The sequence below is a fragment of the Bicyclus anynana genome, chromosome 7 (genome assembly GCF_947172395.1).
Source record: "Bicyclus anynana chromosome 7, ilBicAnyn1.1, whole genome shotgun sequence".
Classification (NCBI taxonomy): domain Eukaryota; kingdom Metazoa; phylum Arthropoda; class Insecta; order Lepidoptera; family Nymphalidae; genus Bicyclus; species Bicyclus anynana.
Genome location: NC_069089.1, coordinates 8,255,627 through 8,271,424, shown reverse-complemented (window position 1 = coordinate 8,271,424; position 15,798 = coordinate 8,255,627). Strand labels below are relative to the sequence as shown.

Sequence of the window (15,798 nt, the reverse complement as noted above, 5' to 3'; positions counted from 1 at the left end):
CGAAACGTAAGAGTACGTTTCTGCTTCTAAACAAATGTAAAGATAAAAGTTAATTTACAAAACCACATGGAAGGTTAAGAGTTCTTGGAACTGTAGGTATTTGCATTGTTATTTATATGTTTTTGCACTACACTAATACATATCTTCTAAAACTAAGTAACCAGAGAGACTTTTACTTAGTTTTGAATTATATTAGTAGATTCATATTATGTAAAGTTGAAACGTGTATTAACTTCAAATAAGACATCGCAAGGACCAAGGTAAGTAGAGCGACAATATAACATCAATCCATAAATATTCAGCTGTAAATATAATTATGAAAAGTGTAATTTTGTTTGCCATTAAAATTTTAAATTTTATGTAGCCCTAAAGTAAACGTACCAGACACTGTACAACACCCATACTCACCCCAAAAATGTTTTCTAGCTGAGGGAATCGAACCCACGGCCTTGGATGTACAAAGCAAAGTCGCAGGACCACTCGGGTTAAAAATATAAAAATTTCCCAATGGAAGAGAAATGGTAATAAAAAAAGTAATATATAACCGCGCGCTATGAGAATGGCAGCATCCTTAATGTACTAATTAAAAGAAATTAATGTAAAAGTAAAAAAATATGAATAAAACTATATTTTATTAGATTATTTATTATAGGTATAATATCTCATTTAACAATTATGAACCACTATAAACTAATAAGTAATGAAAATGTATGTAGGTAGGTATGTCAAGGTTGGTTTTGATGACTAATTTATAGATATTTTTCTACTTTTCCTGTGGATCAAAATTTCCATAATAAAAACTAGACACGAAATTACGGCACCTGCTCCATATATGAAGAATATTCCCTGAAATACAGATTTTAAAGTTCAGATATTATTTAAAAAAAATAATAGGTAGGTAAATACCTACGAGTATGTAAGTATGCTTATTTGAAAAAGTTGAAAAGCATATAATTTTAATAAAAAAAAAAGTAAAAATTATATTGAAAAGTATATAATGCATCTTTGCCGGCAAAGACAAGGTCCGCGAGGCGCTATATCTGACGTTACACCTCGGAGGCGGACTGATACAGAGTCAAACCAAAACGCCCTTCCAGAACGGCCCTCTAGGTCCGAGTCTCAGACGAGACGCGCGTATACCGTAGAGTCGTTCCTGCCTTCTGGCCCCATCGGGATGCTTCTGCGCTCGCCCAAGCCCCCCTGACGCATCTGTGGTCCCATTAAAGACCTACGGCACTTACACGATCAGAAAAAAATACTTCTTTGAATTATTAAACTAATTCGCTGCCAGACATGCGATGTGGTATTTTTGAAAGTTCTTTAAAACTGTAACCTTACGGCATCAGGCTCATACGTTGACATATTTTGTCCCAAAAGTAGGTGTTACACACATAATAATTAAATTATTGAGATTATAATATTACTCAGTTGTTTATTACCAATTTGGACTAAGTAGGAAAATAGGAAAGCATAGTACTTTTTGTTTGTCAGTCTGCTTATTACGATTTTACGCCGTAACCACCACTTACCATTACATGTCTTAAACCTAACGCTTCAATATTTTCGACATCTCTCTTTGAACGTGATAGTTTTACTTCCAACTGTACTTTGTAGTCCAAGTAACGTAAAGCAACCTGGGAAATCACAATATTTAAAAATAAGAAAATGGTAGCATAACTTGAGGCATAAATAACGTATCCGCATTCGATCTAGTGACGTAGAGTGCCTTGGAGGGGCCCTATAACAAAATTATTTGGGGGGCCCAAAATGAACGGTGAAGATTTCTCACATAAGGCACAAAAATGCTCGCTTAATATATTTGGGTGCACGCTTAACCAGGGAAAAAAAAGAGATGTTGGATTACCAACATTTTACTAATTTTTGCAATTTATGCTTCAAATGTACTATTTACACTTAAAAACCTTTGATGAGAGTAGTTACGAATAATTAGTATATGTGATACGAGCCTGAGTCTCCCATGCAAGCATTAGTCCAGATTCATGCAAGCGCCCAATGAGTACATTCAATTTGTCAGTGTAAGGTGAACTTTTGCGCAACATAACGATACATTGTTCATAATAAAATTTATCTATCATTATTGTGTAGTCCAAAGAGGCTTCCTTCGTAATATATTCTCCAATTGCAAAGTACCCTAAAAAGTAACGAATTGTGTGTTAACTTAACTCACATCATGTACACAAATTGTCATTATTTATTTTGTTTAGGAGTGCCACAGGGAGCTGTATTCGGTCCATTTTTATTATTCGTCTATGAAAACAATTTAAAATAATTATAATAATATTTTATTATTATACTATTAATTCCTTCATATTTTAAGTAAAAACTTAAATTTAAAATATGATTTACTCTTGCATTATCTATAATTTTTTTTTACTTATTTGACTTTTACAAGAGTTAATAATTAAAGTACTCAATTTACCTGCGGGTAATTTCTCGATGCTAAAAGCCATACTTTTTCGAAAACTTTTCTGCATTAACTCCTCTGATGGATACGTGCGAAATAAACTGAGTAATTGCTTGATCAAAGGCTATAACGTAACAAAACGGATTTAAATAAACATACACGTACAATGTAATTCGAAATCATTGCTATGATGGTAATGATTTAAGATTCTTTTAAGGTTTTTTTTTTATTAAAAATAAAAATAATATTATTAGCCTTGTAAAACACAATACATCACCAGTAACCCTTTCCTCAAAGTATGTGAGAAGTCAGTGCTAAAACATAAATCTGAATTCGACCCCTTATCTATTGTAGCTTGTAATTAATTAGAAATAATTATAATTGGTAATCGTTCACCTCCTGCGAAAGCATCAACGAGAATATCCAAGCATCGTGAGTGGCTCCCCACTCCAACTGTCTGTTGACGATATCCTCTATCGTGTCGATAGATTTTTCATACTTCGGCACTGTGAAGGTCGAAGCTAGCCCACCTCCGTAGGCGTTATCAATGACCAAGCCAGTCATCATCATCCATCCGATAACACTACGAATGCGCCAGGATCTAAAACTGGCGTCAGGCCGCGACTACAATGAAATGTATAAATGGAGTTATTTAAGGGATGGATCAAAAACTGTCACCCGCACCATTCTACATAAAACAAACTGTAATGTAAGCTCATTATATGCGCAAACAATAGGTGCGCAATGATATAGCAAGTGTATTTTGTAGACAAATTGTGTAGATATTTTAGATAACGCAAAAGAGTTCGGTTTTATAATTGTCTGATAATAATTTGGATCATTACTGTAAATTAAAATTTAAATAATGATAAATAAAGCTATTGTTATTTTGTTTCTATAGTAGTCTATGCACGGGGTATTCAATCATTCTCGCAGTTTGTTTAATCGATTTCGCATTATTTGTTTCTCGTCATCAATTTACCCTGATGTCGGGTCAGGCGTAGTTTACTGAAGGTAGTCTATAATTATTTTTACCTAGTAAATGTTATCATCTCTACTTTATGCACGCACTAACTGTAATATTGAACTTAAAAGGTCACTTTTATCAGTTTATTTTTGTATACATTCCTTAAATATTCATTTATACCTGAGTTAACATAATTCCAAATGTTGTGAGGAAAACTTCATCTGTTGAGAATCCTTTAGCTATCGTAAGAGCCACAGAAGCATACAAGAATGTAAATATTATTCCAGCCCACATATACACGCTAAAAGGCAGTAATGGCATTTCCCAGCTGGCCAACAAACTAAAACAAAAAACGTGAATATTTGTAATGTGTATTTTCTTTATATTCCACACTACACTACAAATACAAAACAAACTGACCTCGGTGATGGTGCTATGCATGTTATAGCAGTTCTTATTATTGGGGCTGAAAAATCCATAACAACATATTCTTCGAACCACGAATAAAGTGCAGCTAGAAAAGAAATTGTTCGTTTATCTTAAAATGATAATGAACCCATTTACGGAAATAAAATTGTATTGGTTTATATACTCGTTCATACTTATACCAAGATCGGCTCTGTCTTCGAAAACATTCCCTATAACACCGACACCTGTTGAGTTATCATAAATTTCGCCCCATTCGTGTTCATCATCTCTCACCATTTCAACGGTACAGTTAATCCATCTGAACAAAATTGTATTAAGCTTAACATAAAAACTTTAACATAATAGTTTTATAGATTCTTTGATTTTTTAAGGTTTCTTCTGGGATGATGGAGGAAGACTGGTGTTTAAAAGATGTGAGTAAATAATTTGCATTATTTATAATTACCTGCAAAATTCATCAACGATTCTCATTTCCATTCCATCACGACCAAGCGGCATAAGTTTTGTGTCAAGATCTAGGAGAACATACGGTTTGTAGGTAAACCCAGCCACTTTAACTGTTTTGCCTTGTAAATTAGACAAATCATGAGGAAATAAATTAACGTTGTTTTCGAATGAGTTTGTGCATGAATCCCATCTGTCTAAAAGCATAGGTTCCTTATTGTTATCGATCCCAACAAATTTGTGTGTGATTAATTCATAAGATTCACATTTAAGTGTTTTTTTCGTAGGTACTACCAGCAGCACATTTGTAATATAAGATGTTTCTCGTAGAGACAAAATTTCAAGCAAATCATGGGAGAACACGTTTTCATCACTAATGTATTTCGGTGGTAGTATAATTACTCTTCTATCGCTCCTTCTAATGTTTCCCATATGCACAACCTTATCAAAAGCAACAATAAAATCTTTTGGTTCTTTTATTTGTATGATGTAATCGGAACAACCTGCCTCCGATGCGTTCAGCATAAGCTCAACAAGGCTTTCAGTATTATTTCCATCAATGTACATCAAACTATTAGGCACATGAACTTTCAATAACACTTCTGAAACCATCGTTATGCAATAGGAGGACGCGAGAGACTTTTTTATTATCATTTGCAACAATATTTCAATAGGTAATAAAGCTTCAGGAAGTAAAATCATTCTGAACAAATTAATATCTACGTTGGTCTTGACTTCTGAAGCTACCTGAAAATCTTAAAGGAAATTTCAATATCAGGCCTTTTTATTACTTTCTGTTCATGCTTTTGGGGTTCTCTCTGAAATTATGTGTTAAACTAAGTTATTAATTAATCTTCAAGTATTGAAATTAACAATATATATGTATATAATTAATGCATAGAGCTGGAAAGTTGTTAAGTTGTGGATCTGTTAGTGATGAAAATTATAATAATCATGCACAACAGTAATAATTATGACTAAGTAATTACTTGGTCATTAATGGGGATTTTAAAGGCTTTGGAGATGCAACATTGTGGTCGTAAGTAATTAACTATGTTTTATTCTAAAGAAAGCCCTCCGCCGCGTCTGTCTGTCTGTTTGCAATAAACTACTGAACAGATTTTTATGTGAGGAAGAATTAAGTAATTTGTAAAGATTTAGTGAAAATTGTTTGATACTTGAAATATGACCATAATCGCTATAATTATCGGAAATCCCCTCAACCCCTTGAGATAAAATAAAACAATGCATGCTGGAGTAATCCGTTTTTATAAAAGGGTTCCACGTGGGTGAAGTCGGGGGCGTCTGCCAGTTTTATTTTAAGAGGATTAATAGTGATGTCTCTTACAACATAAAATGCTGAAGAACCCATACACTTTTGGTTGGAACAAGCATTACAAAGACATTAATTCCGAGATCATTACATATTTGATATGCCATTTATTAAAAATGATACCCATTTTCCATCAATGTTTACTGTCATTACACTCTTCAAAGAAAATTTATGATGCCTAATTGTAGTCGTGTCGTCCTTCTGATAGCTACTTTGCCTATTAATCGAGTAGACATAAAACAGTTAGGTAAGTATAATTATTTGTGTACTTACAGGTCTATATTCATATGTATAAGTCACCGTAAAATTGTAAATACCGTTAGATTATAATCTATCTCGCGAGATTGTGAACTATCGATTGATTGTGAACTCCATACATACTCCTAAGAACCGGAACTTGAGTGGCGGTGATGGGCAGTGCCACTGCCACTTAAGTTCCAGTGGTGAAACCAATGATTAGGTTAGGTATTTTTTTTATTTGTGAACGTACAAATAAAAAAAACTGACAATCTACCGAATAATTACACGTTAAATTGTAAGCAGTAAGTGTGCTGCGTTACACAATCTATCGAAAGTTTGCAATCTCGCGAGATAGATTATAATCATTACAATTTTACGCTGACGATGATTATTATTACCTGTAATGGCTGTTTCTAGGAAAGACCTTTAAAACTCCTCTTCAGTACCTCTCACTGCAGTCGCCACATCATGTCCTTGATGTCAAGATGACGATGGTTCAATGGCATTTAAAACTTCCTTTTCCGTATGAACAACTTTTGTTTCTTTTTCTCACCTATAGGTATTATTATTATTTTTTACATTTAGGTCTAGTAAGTTCCTTTGTATGAATTTGTTTCGTTTCTCTTCAACGTTTCGCGAACTGCTAAAGTGTGGAATGCCCTACTGTTTACGTTGTTTCCTGCTAACTAAAATACTATAGGTACCTACTTACTAAACAAATTCGAGGCAAGAGTGAGTAGCCACTTTCTAGACAAGCGCATCCCATTTCCATAAACTCAGAGATCACTCCTTTCTATCAGGCATGTTTCTTATCAAACGTAATCGCAATTGTTAAGATGCTTTTTTCATCTTAACATTTTTTTACGATTGTATTTGAAATAATATTTGGTTAATAATAATTAAGTTAACTTTATGTTTTCCACTTGGTCAGCAGCTTTTTTCGCTTTCTCAGTCAATTTCAAAAAATAAAAGCCACCTAAATCATCAGTATTTTTTATGGTTATGGTATGGTTTTTCCAAAGTATGCTATGCCTTAATTGCTATAATTTTTATTATTGGCATCACTCAATGAAGCCGCAACCACAAACGTACTAATGTCATACTGACTTTGAAAAAAAAATCTAGAGTTCCCCTGAGTTCTCCAAGATCTCTCCCACAAGTCCTCATCAAGAGCTTGGGACGACCTGGGAATACCTACCCTTTAAAACAAAACAAATAATTTCCCATCAGTGCAGGATGTCTTTGAGAAATCGGGGAACATACAGAAAAAAATACACGATTCGATGACATACGAACTTCCTTTTTTAGAAGTCGGCTAAAATTGTGTGATTTGACTGTCAACTATTTTTGCAAAAAGAGAAAAGAAGTTATATGCCGTCTCACTAATTAGCTGTGTCTTTTTTAGCTAAACAAAATAAATATCACCGTTTGTGGGGCCACTACCGCTAATGGATATCTTATTATTGTAACGCGACAAGACGCACGCGGCGGTTTAGCGCCACCGATAAATACTGTAGCGCGATCTATTCAACTTGATACTCTTAAATAACATTTTTTATAATTAAGGCATAATAGATTAAAAATTTGCTCCTGTGTAGGGTTGTCATTTCAATTTTACCAAAAACGTTCATGATTACATCGAATGTTCCAATGTAATTAATGAAACTTTATTTTTTACTAGCAACTGGACTCGGTCAAGCTTTGCCATGACGCATTTCTTACTCCTATCATATTCAACTCCCACCCTACACCTAACTTACCCTACTTTCACCCTACACCTACCCTACCCTACCCTACACCTGTCCTACTCTACCCCTATCCTAATGAATAATTCAAAAAGTTAAATAAAGGTATTGAAGCAGTCTTGAAACCGAAGTAATTTATTTTGATAAGAAATACTTAATACCAAGATTTTTTTTAAATAAAAGACCACTTATCGTGTCATGACTATACTTTTTGTAAAAAAATGTGTTTTGCAAAGTTGTAGTAGGTACATTTTTAACATTCTACATCAATAGTTTTTGCAGCGCAAGCAACAATCTTTCAGAAGTTCTTAAGGTTAACACGTTCAATCAAACAATCAAACAAACTCATCAGCTCTATTACACATAGATTTATTTAAAGGGTCGAATGAGTTTACACAATATCAAGATTAGTTCACGCAGCTACACAAGATGTGGGTAGTTCCTCACTTGTGTGGTCGTGTTTGTATAGTCCCAAATACATCGCGTCATCAAAGTTGAGATGAAAAGTAACGCCGACAAAAATTTAAGTTGATTGTATTAATTTTGTTTGAAATTTTTAAACTACTTCTTGTGCGATTTACTGGTTAGGATTAATGTGTGTTAAAAATATTACAACTAGCACAATTTTAGAGTCGATAATAGTTGTTAACGGAGAGAATAGACGAATCAGAGTATAATATATACTAAAAGTATAGATAATATATAGAGTAGAATTAGTATTATTATTATTATTATATAATGCAAGCTATGAAGCCCAGTTTGTGCGTAGCTTTAGTTGTCGAGTCTGTTAATAGTTAGTATTGATAGATAGTTAATTATTATTAATTAAATGCTTATTATTTCTTGGGCTTTTATTTATTAGACTTAAATGTGATGTATATAATAGATATATGATATATCGATTTAATAAATCACACTCATTGGAAATCGTATTTGAAAATAAAGTCTTGATCGACTCTAGGTGAACTGATGACAGAAATCACCTGGAATCGCTAGCTACCCTATTAAAGATGTTTTTACTTTTTAGCACAGTAAAAATCCTGTGTCCAATAGCTGACATCCATCGTCTAATATAATAATGGTCATGGGACCATGATGATGATGATGATACGATAGTGTATTTAAAGGTGGTGACAAAAAAGAGAAAATCTGCTTGACAGTCTTGTACTAACATGTAAGACGTTCAAACAGATGAAGGTAAAGGAAAAAACAGGTAAGTAGGTACTAGGTACCTAATACAGTGCATATTTATATCGTATAAGTTTATTGAATAAACTACTAAGAGCATTATAAAGATAAATATTATTAACAATTTGAAATAGATACCCAAAAATGTATTCAATCCCCTAAACTGATGTTCATAATGTGCAGGTTGTATAAACAGTAACTCAATATTTATTAGGGGAGTAAGCTGGAAGCGACGACCTCGCAGTAATGCCTGTGAAGATAATATACCTACTTCCAAACCTGCATACGCATCGTCGTAGTTTCCCGATATTTAAAAAGATTCACATTCTTTTTAATTGTCTTCCAGATATAAAGTAATGTTCAGTTTTATTTTCAGCTGCTTTTATTTAACTTGACCTGTGAGTATGTATAGATTAAATATTGGAAGCTAGATTATGAGTCTTTCACTCTTTATTACACAAATTGAATCGCTGGGATTCGCTGGATGCAGGTGGCTCAGTATCGTGATGTTAGGAAGTCCATACAAAAGGCCTATGTCCAGCAGTGGACGTCCATCGGCTGATATGATGATGATGATAATGACTCTATAATATTTCAATTAAATTTACTTAACTACTAAAGGTCTCCTGGCAGAAATAAATTCTCCGATTGAAACAGTGGTTTTTATCCAAATACGTACTCGATAAATGTAGTCCTAACTCTTGCCATTGAAAAGGACAAAAATAAATTATTACTTTCAGTTCTATGTTAATATAAAATCATTTTATTAAAATTATCTATTTGAGCCACGGTACCTATATCTAATGTTAATATTAAAATAACTATTCCTTCTTCCTCAGCCTGGCACTGGTTATTTCAATGGCCTGAAGCCAATGCTTGATTTCCTCTGGACACTCCGGCTTCACTTCAGCTCCAGGGATGTTCTTTAGGAGAGTATCAGCGTCCACGTTGATAAGATTCTGCCGAGACAGCACTATGGCGCGCACGAATCCATCGAAAGTAACGAACTGTTGTTCAATGAATAACGATTTGTCTTCCCAATACGCCAACTGAAACACAAAACCAAATTTTTGTATCCTTCTCCGCAAACACTTTCATTTCCTTAATTCTATTTTTTTTTATTTATTATCATCATAACTTATAACTAGCCTTACAGGTATCACCTAATTCGCTAACTTAGCACTATATTATAAATCTAAAACTTAATTCTATTTACCTAAATACCATTACAATCAGTACTACCTACTTAGTATAACAAATTCACCATTCAGCAATCATTGTGAATTTACTCAGAGTACCTACAAGAGAATATGTCGATGTTCTCAGCTACGACGTTCAGATTCTCTCTCTCTCTTCTCAGAATTCGATTCTCATATCGTGAGGATTCATAAACAGAACTGATTAACGTCTTTGAGAGTCTATGATATTGATATGATTGTATTTTGAATAACGTCACACTCACACTTTGTTAACATTCGTCTTCGTTTCTTAACACAAATATCCGAAACTTCTAAATTCCACCTAAATTTTAAACATAGAAGCTTCCGCAGTATTATTGACTTTGTTTTACTGATATCGGCAATAGCATTGAAAAAAATAAAGGGGACGAAATTGCGAGCATTTGCTAGTTTAAAATGAGATGTAGATTAAATTTTTAAGTCAATAATAAATCCCACCGCTTTTTATTGGATTTATTAGATAAACAATAGGTAATCCTTTCCTTGAAAAAACGTGTTTCATCGGATAACAAGGAAGTTTATAATCATGGAAAAAGTGTCTTGATTATACTGATTATGACTTAATGTCATGTGATGATAGGAAAAGAAACTGCTATTTAAACCAGTAAGCTAATTAAAGACTCGTTAGTCAGCTACAAAATATGTTTTGTCAGCAAACGCAACAAGCTGCTAACTAATCGACGAAAATAAGAAATTTATCAGCAATTTATTAAAATTTGTGCCATGAAAAATTAAACAGCAATTTAAATAGGCATTGGCAACGATTTTTTCCTTCGTTTTATCAAAGTTCAAAATTAAAATATCAACTTTTGATCTTTGTATGAATGTATGATTGTATGTAATACATACCTTTGTCTCAACTTTGTATGGAGTAAATATAGGTATGGTCCGTCTGTACCGAATGCTCGAGGCGCCCTGAAGGACATGGCCATCGAGTGCTTTGATGTTAGCGTAGATGCCTGTTCTGTCGTAGAAATGGAAGCGAGCGAAGTCAAGTTCACGAACATAGCGCGCATTGTTCATGTGCCTGAAGAAGATGTCCACATCTTGGGTTGTGCAAAATCCTGTAATGCAAAGAATAGAAAATTAACTCATATATTCCTCTTTCAGAATTCTTAACTTTAAAGTAGCCCGCATCCTCCTATATACGTCTGAGCTGGATATAAAACTAATCAGACTAATATCATAAAGGCGACAGTTTGTGTGTAGGTTTTTTTCCTCCTTTGCGCTGCGGCTACTGAAGCGATTTCGCTCAAATTTGAAATGGAAATATATTTTACTTTTTATTAACGCATAGGCTACTTTTCATCCCAGAAAAATCCATGGTTACCGCGGAATTTGCGAAAAACTGAATTACACGCGGACTAAGTCGCAGGCGTTCGCTAGTTATAAATAAGGAATAAACAATACTTGTAATTTGCATACGAACTCCGCAGTTAAGGAGCTAATACACGAAGCCTATAAAGGTTCTTAGCGAGAGAGAAAGAAAAGAGAATAAGCGACAAGAGAAAAAAACAGTCTTGTTTCGTTCATTGAACATTGAATTGATTGATTAAAAGGAGATCATTCATTTTGGGCCCTTTTTGAAAGTGCCGGCCAACGAAAAAAAATAGCACGAATCGTTAGAACTACTCATTTGCAGTAATAGTTAATATGGCATGAAAGTTGTAGGAGGGCTTTGAACCAAGTTATACAGGTTCGACGATTCGTTACTTCCATACATTTTGTCAATTTTCAAAAGTGCCCGCCAAGAAAAAAAACTGGTACGTATCGTTAGAACTGTCCATTTGGAGCAATAGTTACTACTGCTCAAATGTTGTAGGACTGCACTGAACCAAGTTATACAGGTTCGATGACTCGTCACTTCTATACAATTTACTGAGTTTTGTAAGTGCCCGCAAACAAAATAAATCATACGTATCGTTATATTTAGCCATTTGCAGCAATCTTTACTATGGCATAAATATTGTAGTATAGCTTTGTGTCGAGTTATACAGTTTCGATGATTCGTCCAATCCATTTATTTTATTGATTTTTTAAAGTACCGTTTAACAAAAATATGGTACTTATGGTTAAAACTGCCCATTTGGAGTAATAGTTAGTATGGCACAAATGTTGCAAGATTGTTCTGAACCAAGTTATACAGGTTCGATGTCTCGTCACTTCAATGTATTTGATGGAGTTTTGTAAGTTACAAAGTAAATGCTATTTATCGTTATAACTAACCATTTTCAGTAATAGTTACGATGGCATAAACGTTGTAGTATAGATCCGAATCAAGTTATACTGTTTAGATGATTCGTCACATCCATATATTTTACTATTTTTTTAAAGTACCGTTCACCTAAAATATGGTACCTAACGTTAAAACTAGTCATTAGGAGCAATAGTTAGTTGCACACGCTTCAAAAAAATTCTAGTACTGAAACAAGTTATATAACTTTCATTCATTGATTACCAAAAAAGTTGGAAAACATAAAAGCAATAATATAAAATATAGAAATAATGATTCTGAGCATTTGTACAAATTCAACATTATGGTGCCAATGTAACTAAAAATTGTGTTATTGTGCATTGAGAGAAATAAAAACGTTTTATTAAGTTCTTCAAGTAATGGTAATTTCGGTTTACAAGCTTGAATAACATAACAAATACACGCACAACGGCGAATCGCATGGCCAAGTGCAGAAACGGTCTAGAAGGAAGAACATAACAAATAATGATGACACAGCTCTTACACCATGATGACATTTATTTCATATTATTAGTTAAGTATTCATCATTATTACCTATTTATTGTTCCCCATTACATTCAGATATCAACAAAAACATAAGTGACGAATCATCGAACGCAAATAACTTGGATCAGAGCAATCATACAATGTTTCTGTCATACCTACCAACTAACTGTATTGCTTAAATCGATAAAATGCATAGAAATTAAGAATCATTGAACTTGTATAACATGGCTCAGAGCAGGCCTACAACGGTTGTTGCACTATACTACTATTACTGACCGTTTCTATTACAGCCAGTTCTAATGATACGTACCATTTTAATGGTTGGCACTTAAAAATCAAGAAAATGTATGGATATTACAAATAGTCACACCTGTATAACTTAGATCAGAGCATTTATACAACGTGTCTGCCATACTAACTGACAAAGTATGTCTCAATGATCAGTTAAAAGGATACCTGTAAGAATTTTATTGGCAGGCACATTTTAAAATTAATAAAATGTATGGAGATGACATGCAATTAACCCTGTATAACTTGGTTTAGAGCAACCCTACAACATTCGTGTTATACTAACTATTGCCACAAATGACCAGTTAAAACGATACGTATCATTAATATTGTCGGTGGGCACTTACAAAACTCAATAAAATGCATATAAGTGACGAGATATCGAACCTTTATAACTTGGTTCAGACCAAACCTACAGCATTCGTGACATACTAAATATTACTCCAAATGGGCAGTTCTGACGATAAGTGCAGTGATAAGAGCATATTTTTGTAAAACGGCACTTTGAAAATCAATAAAACATATGGATTTGACGAATCATCGAAACTGCATAACTGGACACAGAGCTATACTAAAATGTTTATGCCATAGTAACTATTGCTGCAAATGCTAGTTACAACGATACGTATTATTTATATTGTAGGTGGTCACTTACAAAACTCAAAAAATATGTATAGAAGTGACGAGTCATTGAACCTGTTATAAGTTGATTCAGAGCAATCTTACAACATTTGTGCCATACTAACTATTGTTCCAAATGGGCAGTTCTAACGATACGTATCAGTTTTTTTTCTTAGCGGGCACTTTTGAAAATTGACAAAATGTATGGAAATAACGAATCGTCGAACCTGTATAACTTGGTTCAGAGACACCTGACAACTTTTATGCCATATTAACTATTGCTCCAAATAGCTAATTCTAACGAGTCGTGCCATTTTTTTTTGTTGGCCGGCACTTTCAAAAAGAGCCCAAAAATGTATGAAGCGTGAATGATCTCCTTTTAAGCTGTAAAAAGTTATTAATATACCGTAAAGAAGACTAAAATAAATTGATTTTTTTACATTTTCGCTGTCGCTATTGCTAATACCATAATACGTAGAGGTATAGGTAATATTTATTTCATTTTTTAACTTCTATTAAAACATACCTTGAAGATCCTTGAAATATTAAAGTAAATACTCGTATCTACCTACTGACAAAATAAAAGAAGTGTGAAATATAACATACCTACTACATGACTTGCATTTATTATATGAACGACTAACTAACTATAGCTTTATACTTACCAAACTAAATAGGTGTAATGTTTTGTTTTGACTGAAGGGTATGTGTTTAAATAAACATAATTTGTAAATTTAATCACGAAACGGACTATCAATGAGGCATTGTTCTCTTTCAGTTTTCAATAGACAACCTAAAAGAGGATCAAATCGACATGAATTTTTGGCTATCCTACCTCCATACCTACCATATACTTCCTAACCTTTAAATAGGTTTTTGTTCTTAATGAATAGATTTGTCATAATATATAATGATGAATGAATAGGAAAGCTACATTATCAGCGCATAAACAAATTATTTCATCCTCGTATTCCCAAAGGAATGGAAATTACGCGAACCTCGTAGCGAGTTCTGCAAGTTACTAATAACTTTAATTTCAGATTATGGCGTTATTTTGGTTTTTATTTATAGAAAATCTGTAATTGGCTATAGGTACTTTAAGAAAACTTTGCTTTTCATACTTAACATAATTCTGGTAACGTTTTTGGTTTATTTTTTGAATAAATATATTCCTAACCAAATAAATAAATCGTTGGATGTCCTATTTCTGAAATTACAACTAAAAGAACATACGGTAAATCTTATAAAAAGGGTATTTTATTACATATAAAAGATAATGGGCAAGGAATTTGAAATAGAAAGAGGAGGTTACAGAAAATCACTTAAAATATAGAAGTACTACACGTTCTATACTACCTATTTGTAAATGCCGGTTTATTTTATTCAAAAATCCTTTACAGAAAAGAAAGGATTAACGAGATCGTCACTAATTATCTACCAAACTAATCTGTTAAAATAATCAAACGTAAATAAAATACTTACACCTACGTATAACAACTATTAAATTATTGATATATTTTAATTGCTGCTAGCTTGTACATAACTGATAGTAATAGCAAATAACTGTAAATCACATCTACTAAACGATAATAATTTTTCTAATAAAAAAATTAAACGTAAAATAAAATACACCTACCTACTTACAATGAATAAGATAAATTATAGAAATCTTTTAATTTGCTCTTAGCTCTTACTTGTAGCTCTTAGCTAACTGATTGATAGTCCACATAAATCACATCTATAAAACAACAAAAATTTCAAACAGAATCATAAATATCTTACTCACCGTAAATTGTAGTCGCATCTTTGAGGCCGCTTTTCTTTTGGAACAATCTCCCAATTGCAATAGTGAAAGCTACACGGAGAAAGTAATTGACGTCCCATAAAATGTACATCAGGGCCACAAATGTTGCTATTATACAGTACATTTTTGTTTATAAATGAAATTACTGTTTTCTCTATAGTTATACAAATAGACGTGTTTTATTTATGGAATCTATGACGGCACTGCAGAATATTCGTTCCACGACAGAAAACAACGGTTAGTTGGTATACTTGCTATATGTACTTGTAACTGGCTGCGGTGAATATGTTTAACCGACCAAACAAGTTTCCATTTTATGTTTTTTTTGTTCTAGT

At 33.1% G+C, this 15,798-nt stretch overlaps 2 protein-coding genes across 2 annotated transcripts; both read right to left on the bottom strand.

Annotated features, from left to right (window-relative positions):
• Window positions 1-666: 666 nt before the first annotated feature.
• On the bottom strand, window positions 667-5,045 carry LOC112045890 (glutamate receptor ionotropic, delta-2). The gene is made up of 9 exons (XM_024082309.2): window positions 4,267-5,045; window positions 3,995-4,119; window positions 3,813-3,906; window positions 3,573-3,732; window positions 2,822-3,049; window positions 2,441-2,549; window positions 1,968-2,152; window positions 1,530-1,634; window positions 667-846 (listed from the first exon to the last, which is right to left on the bottom strand). The coding sequence occupies exons 1-9, from the start codon at window positions 4,965-4,967 to the stop codon at window positions 745-747; spliced, it is 1,809 nt and encodes a 602-aa protein (XP_023938077.2). The 5' UTR covers window positions 4,968-5,045; the 3' UTR covers window positions 667-744.
• A 4,466-nt stretch (window positions 5,046-9,511) lies between these two features.
• Window positions 9,512-15,681, bottom strand: LOC112045810 (protein THEM6). Its single transcript, XM_024082191.2, has 3 exons — window positions 15,446-15,681; window positions 10,859-11,073; window positions 9,512-9,820 (listed from the first exon to the last, which is right to left on the bottom strand). Exons 1-3 carry the CDS (start codon window positions 15,585-15,587, stop codon window positions 9,593-9,595), a joined length of 585 nt encoding a protein of 194 aa, XP_023937959.2. The 5' UTR covers window positions 15,588-15,681; the 3' UTR covers window positions 9,512-9,592.
• Window positions 15,682-15,798: the final 117 nt, after the last annotated feature.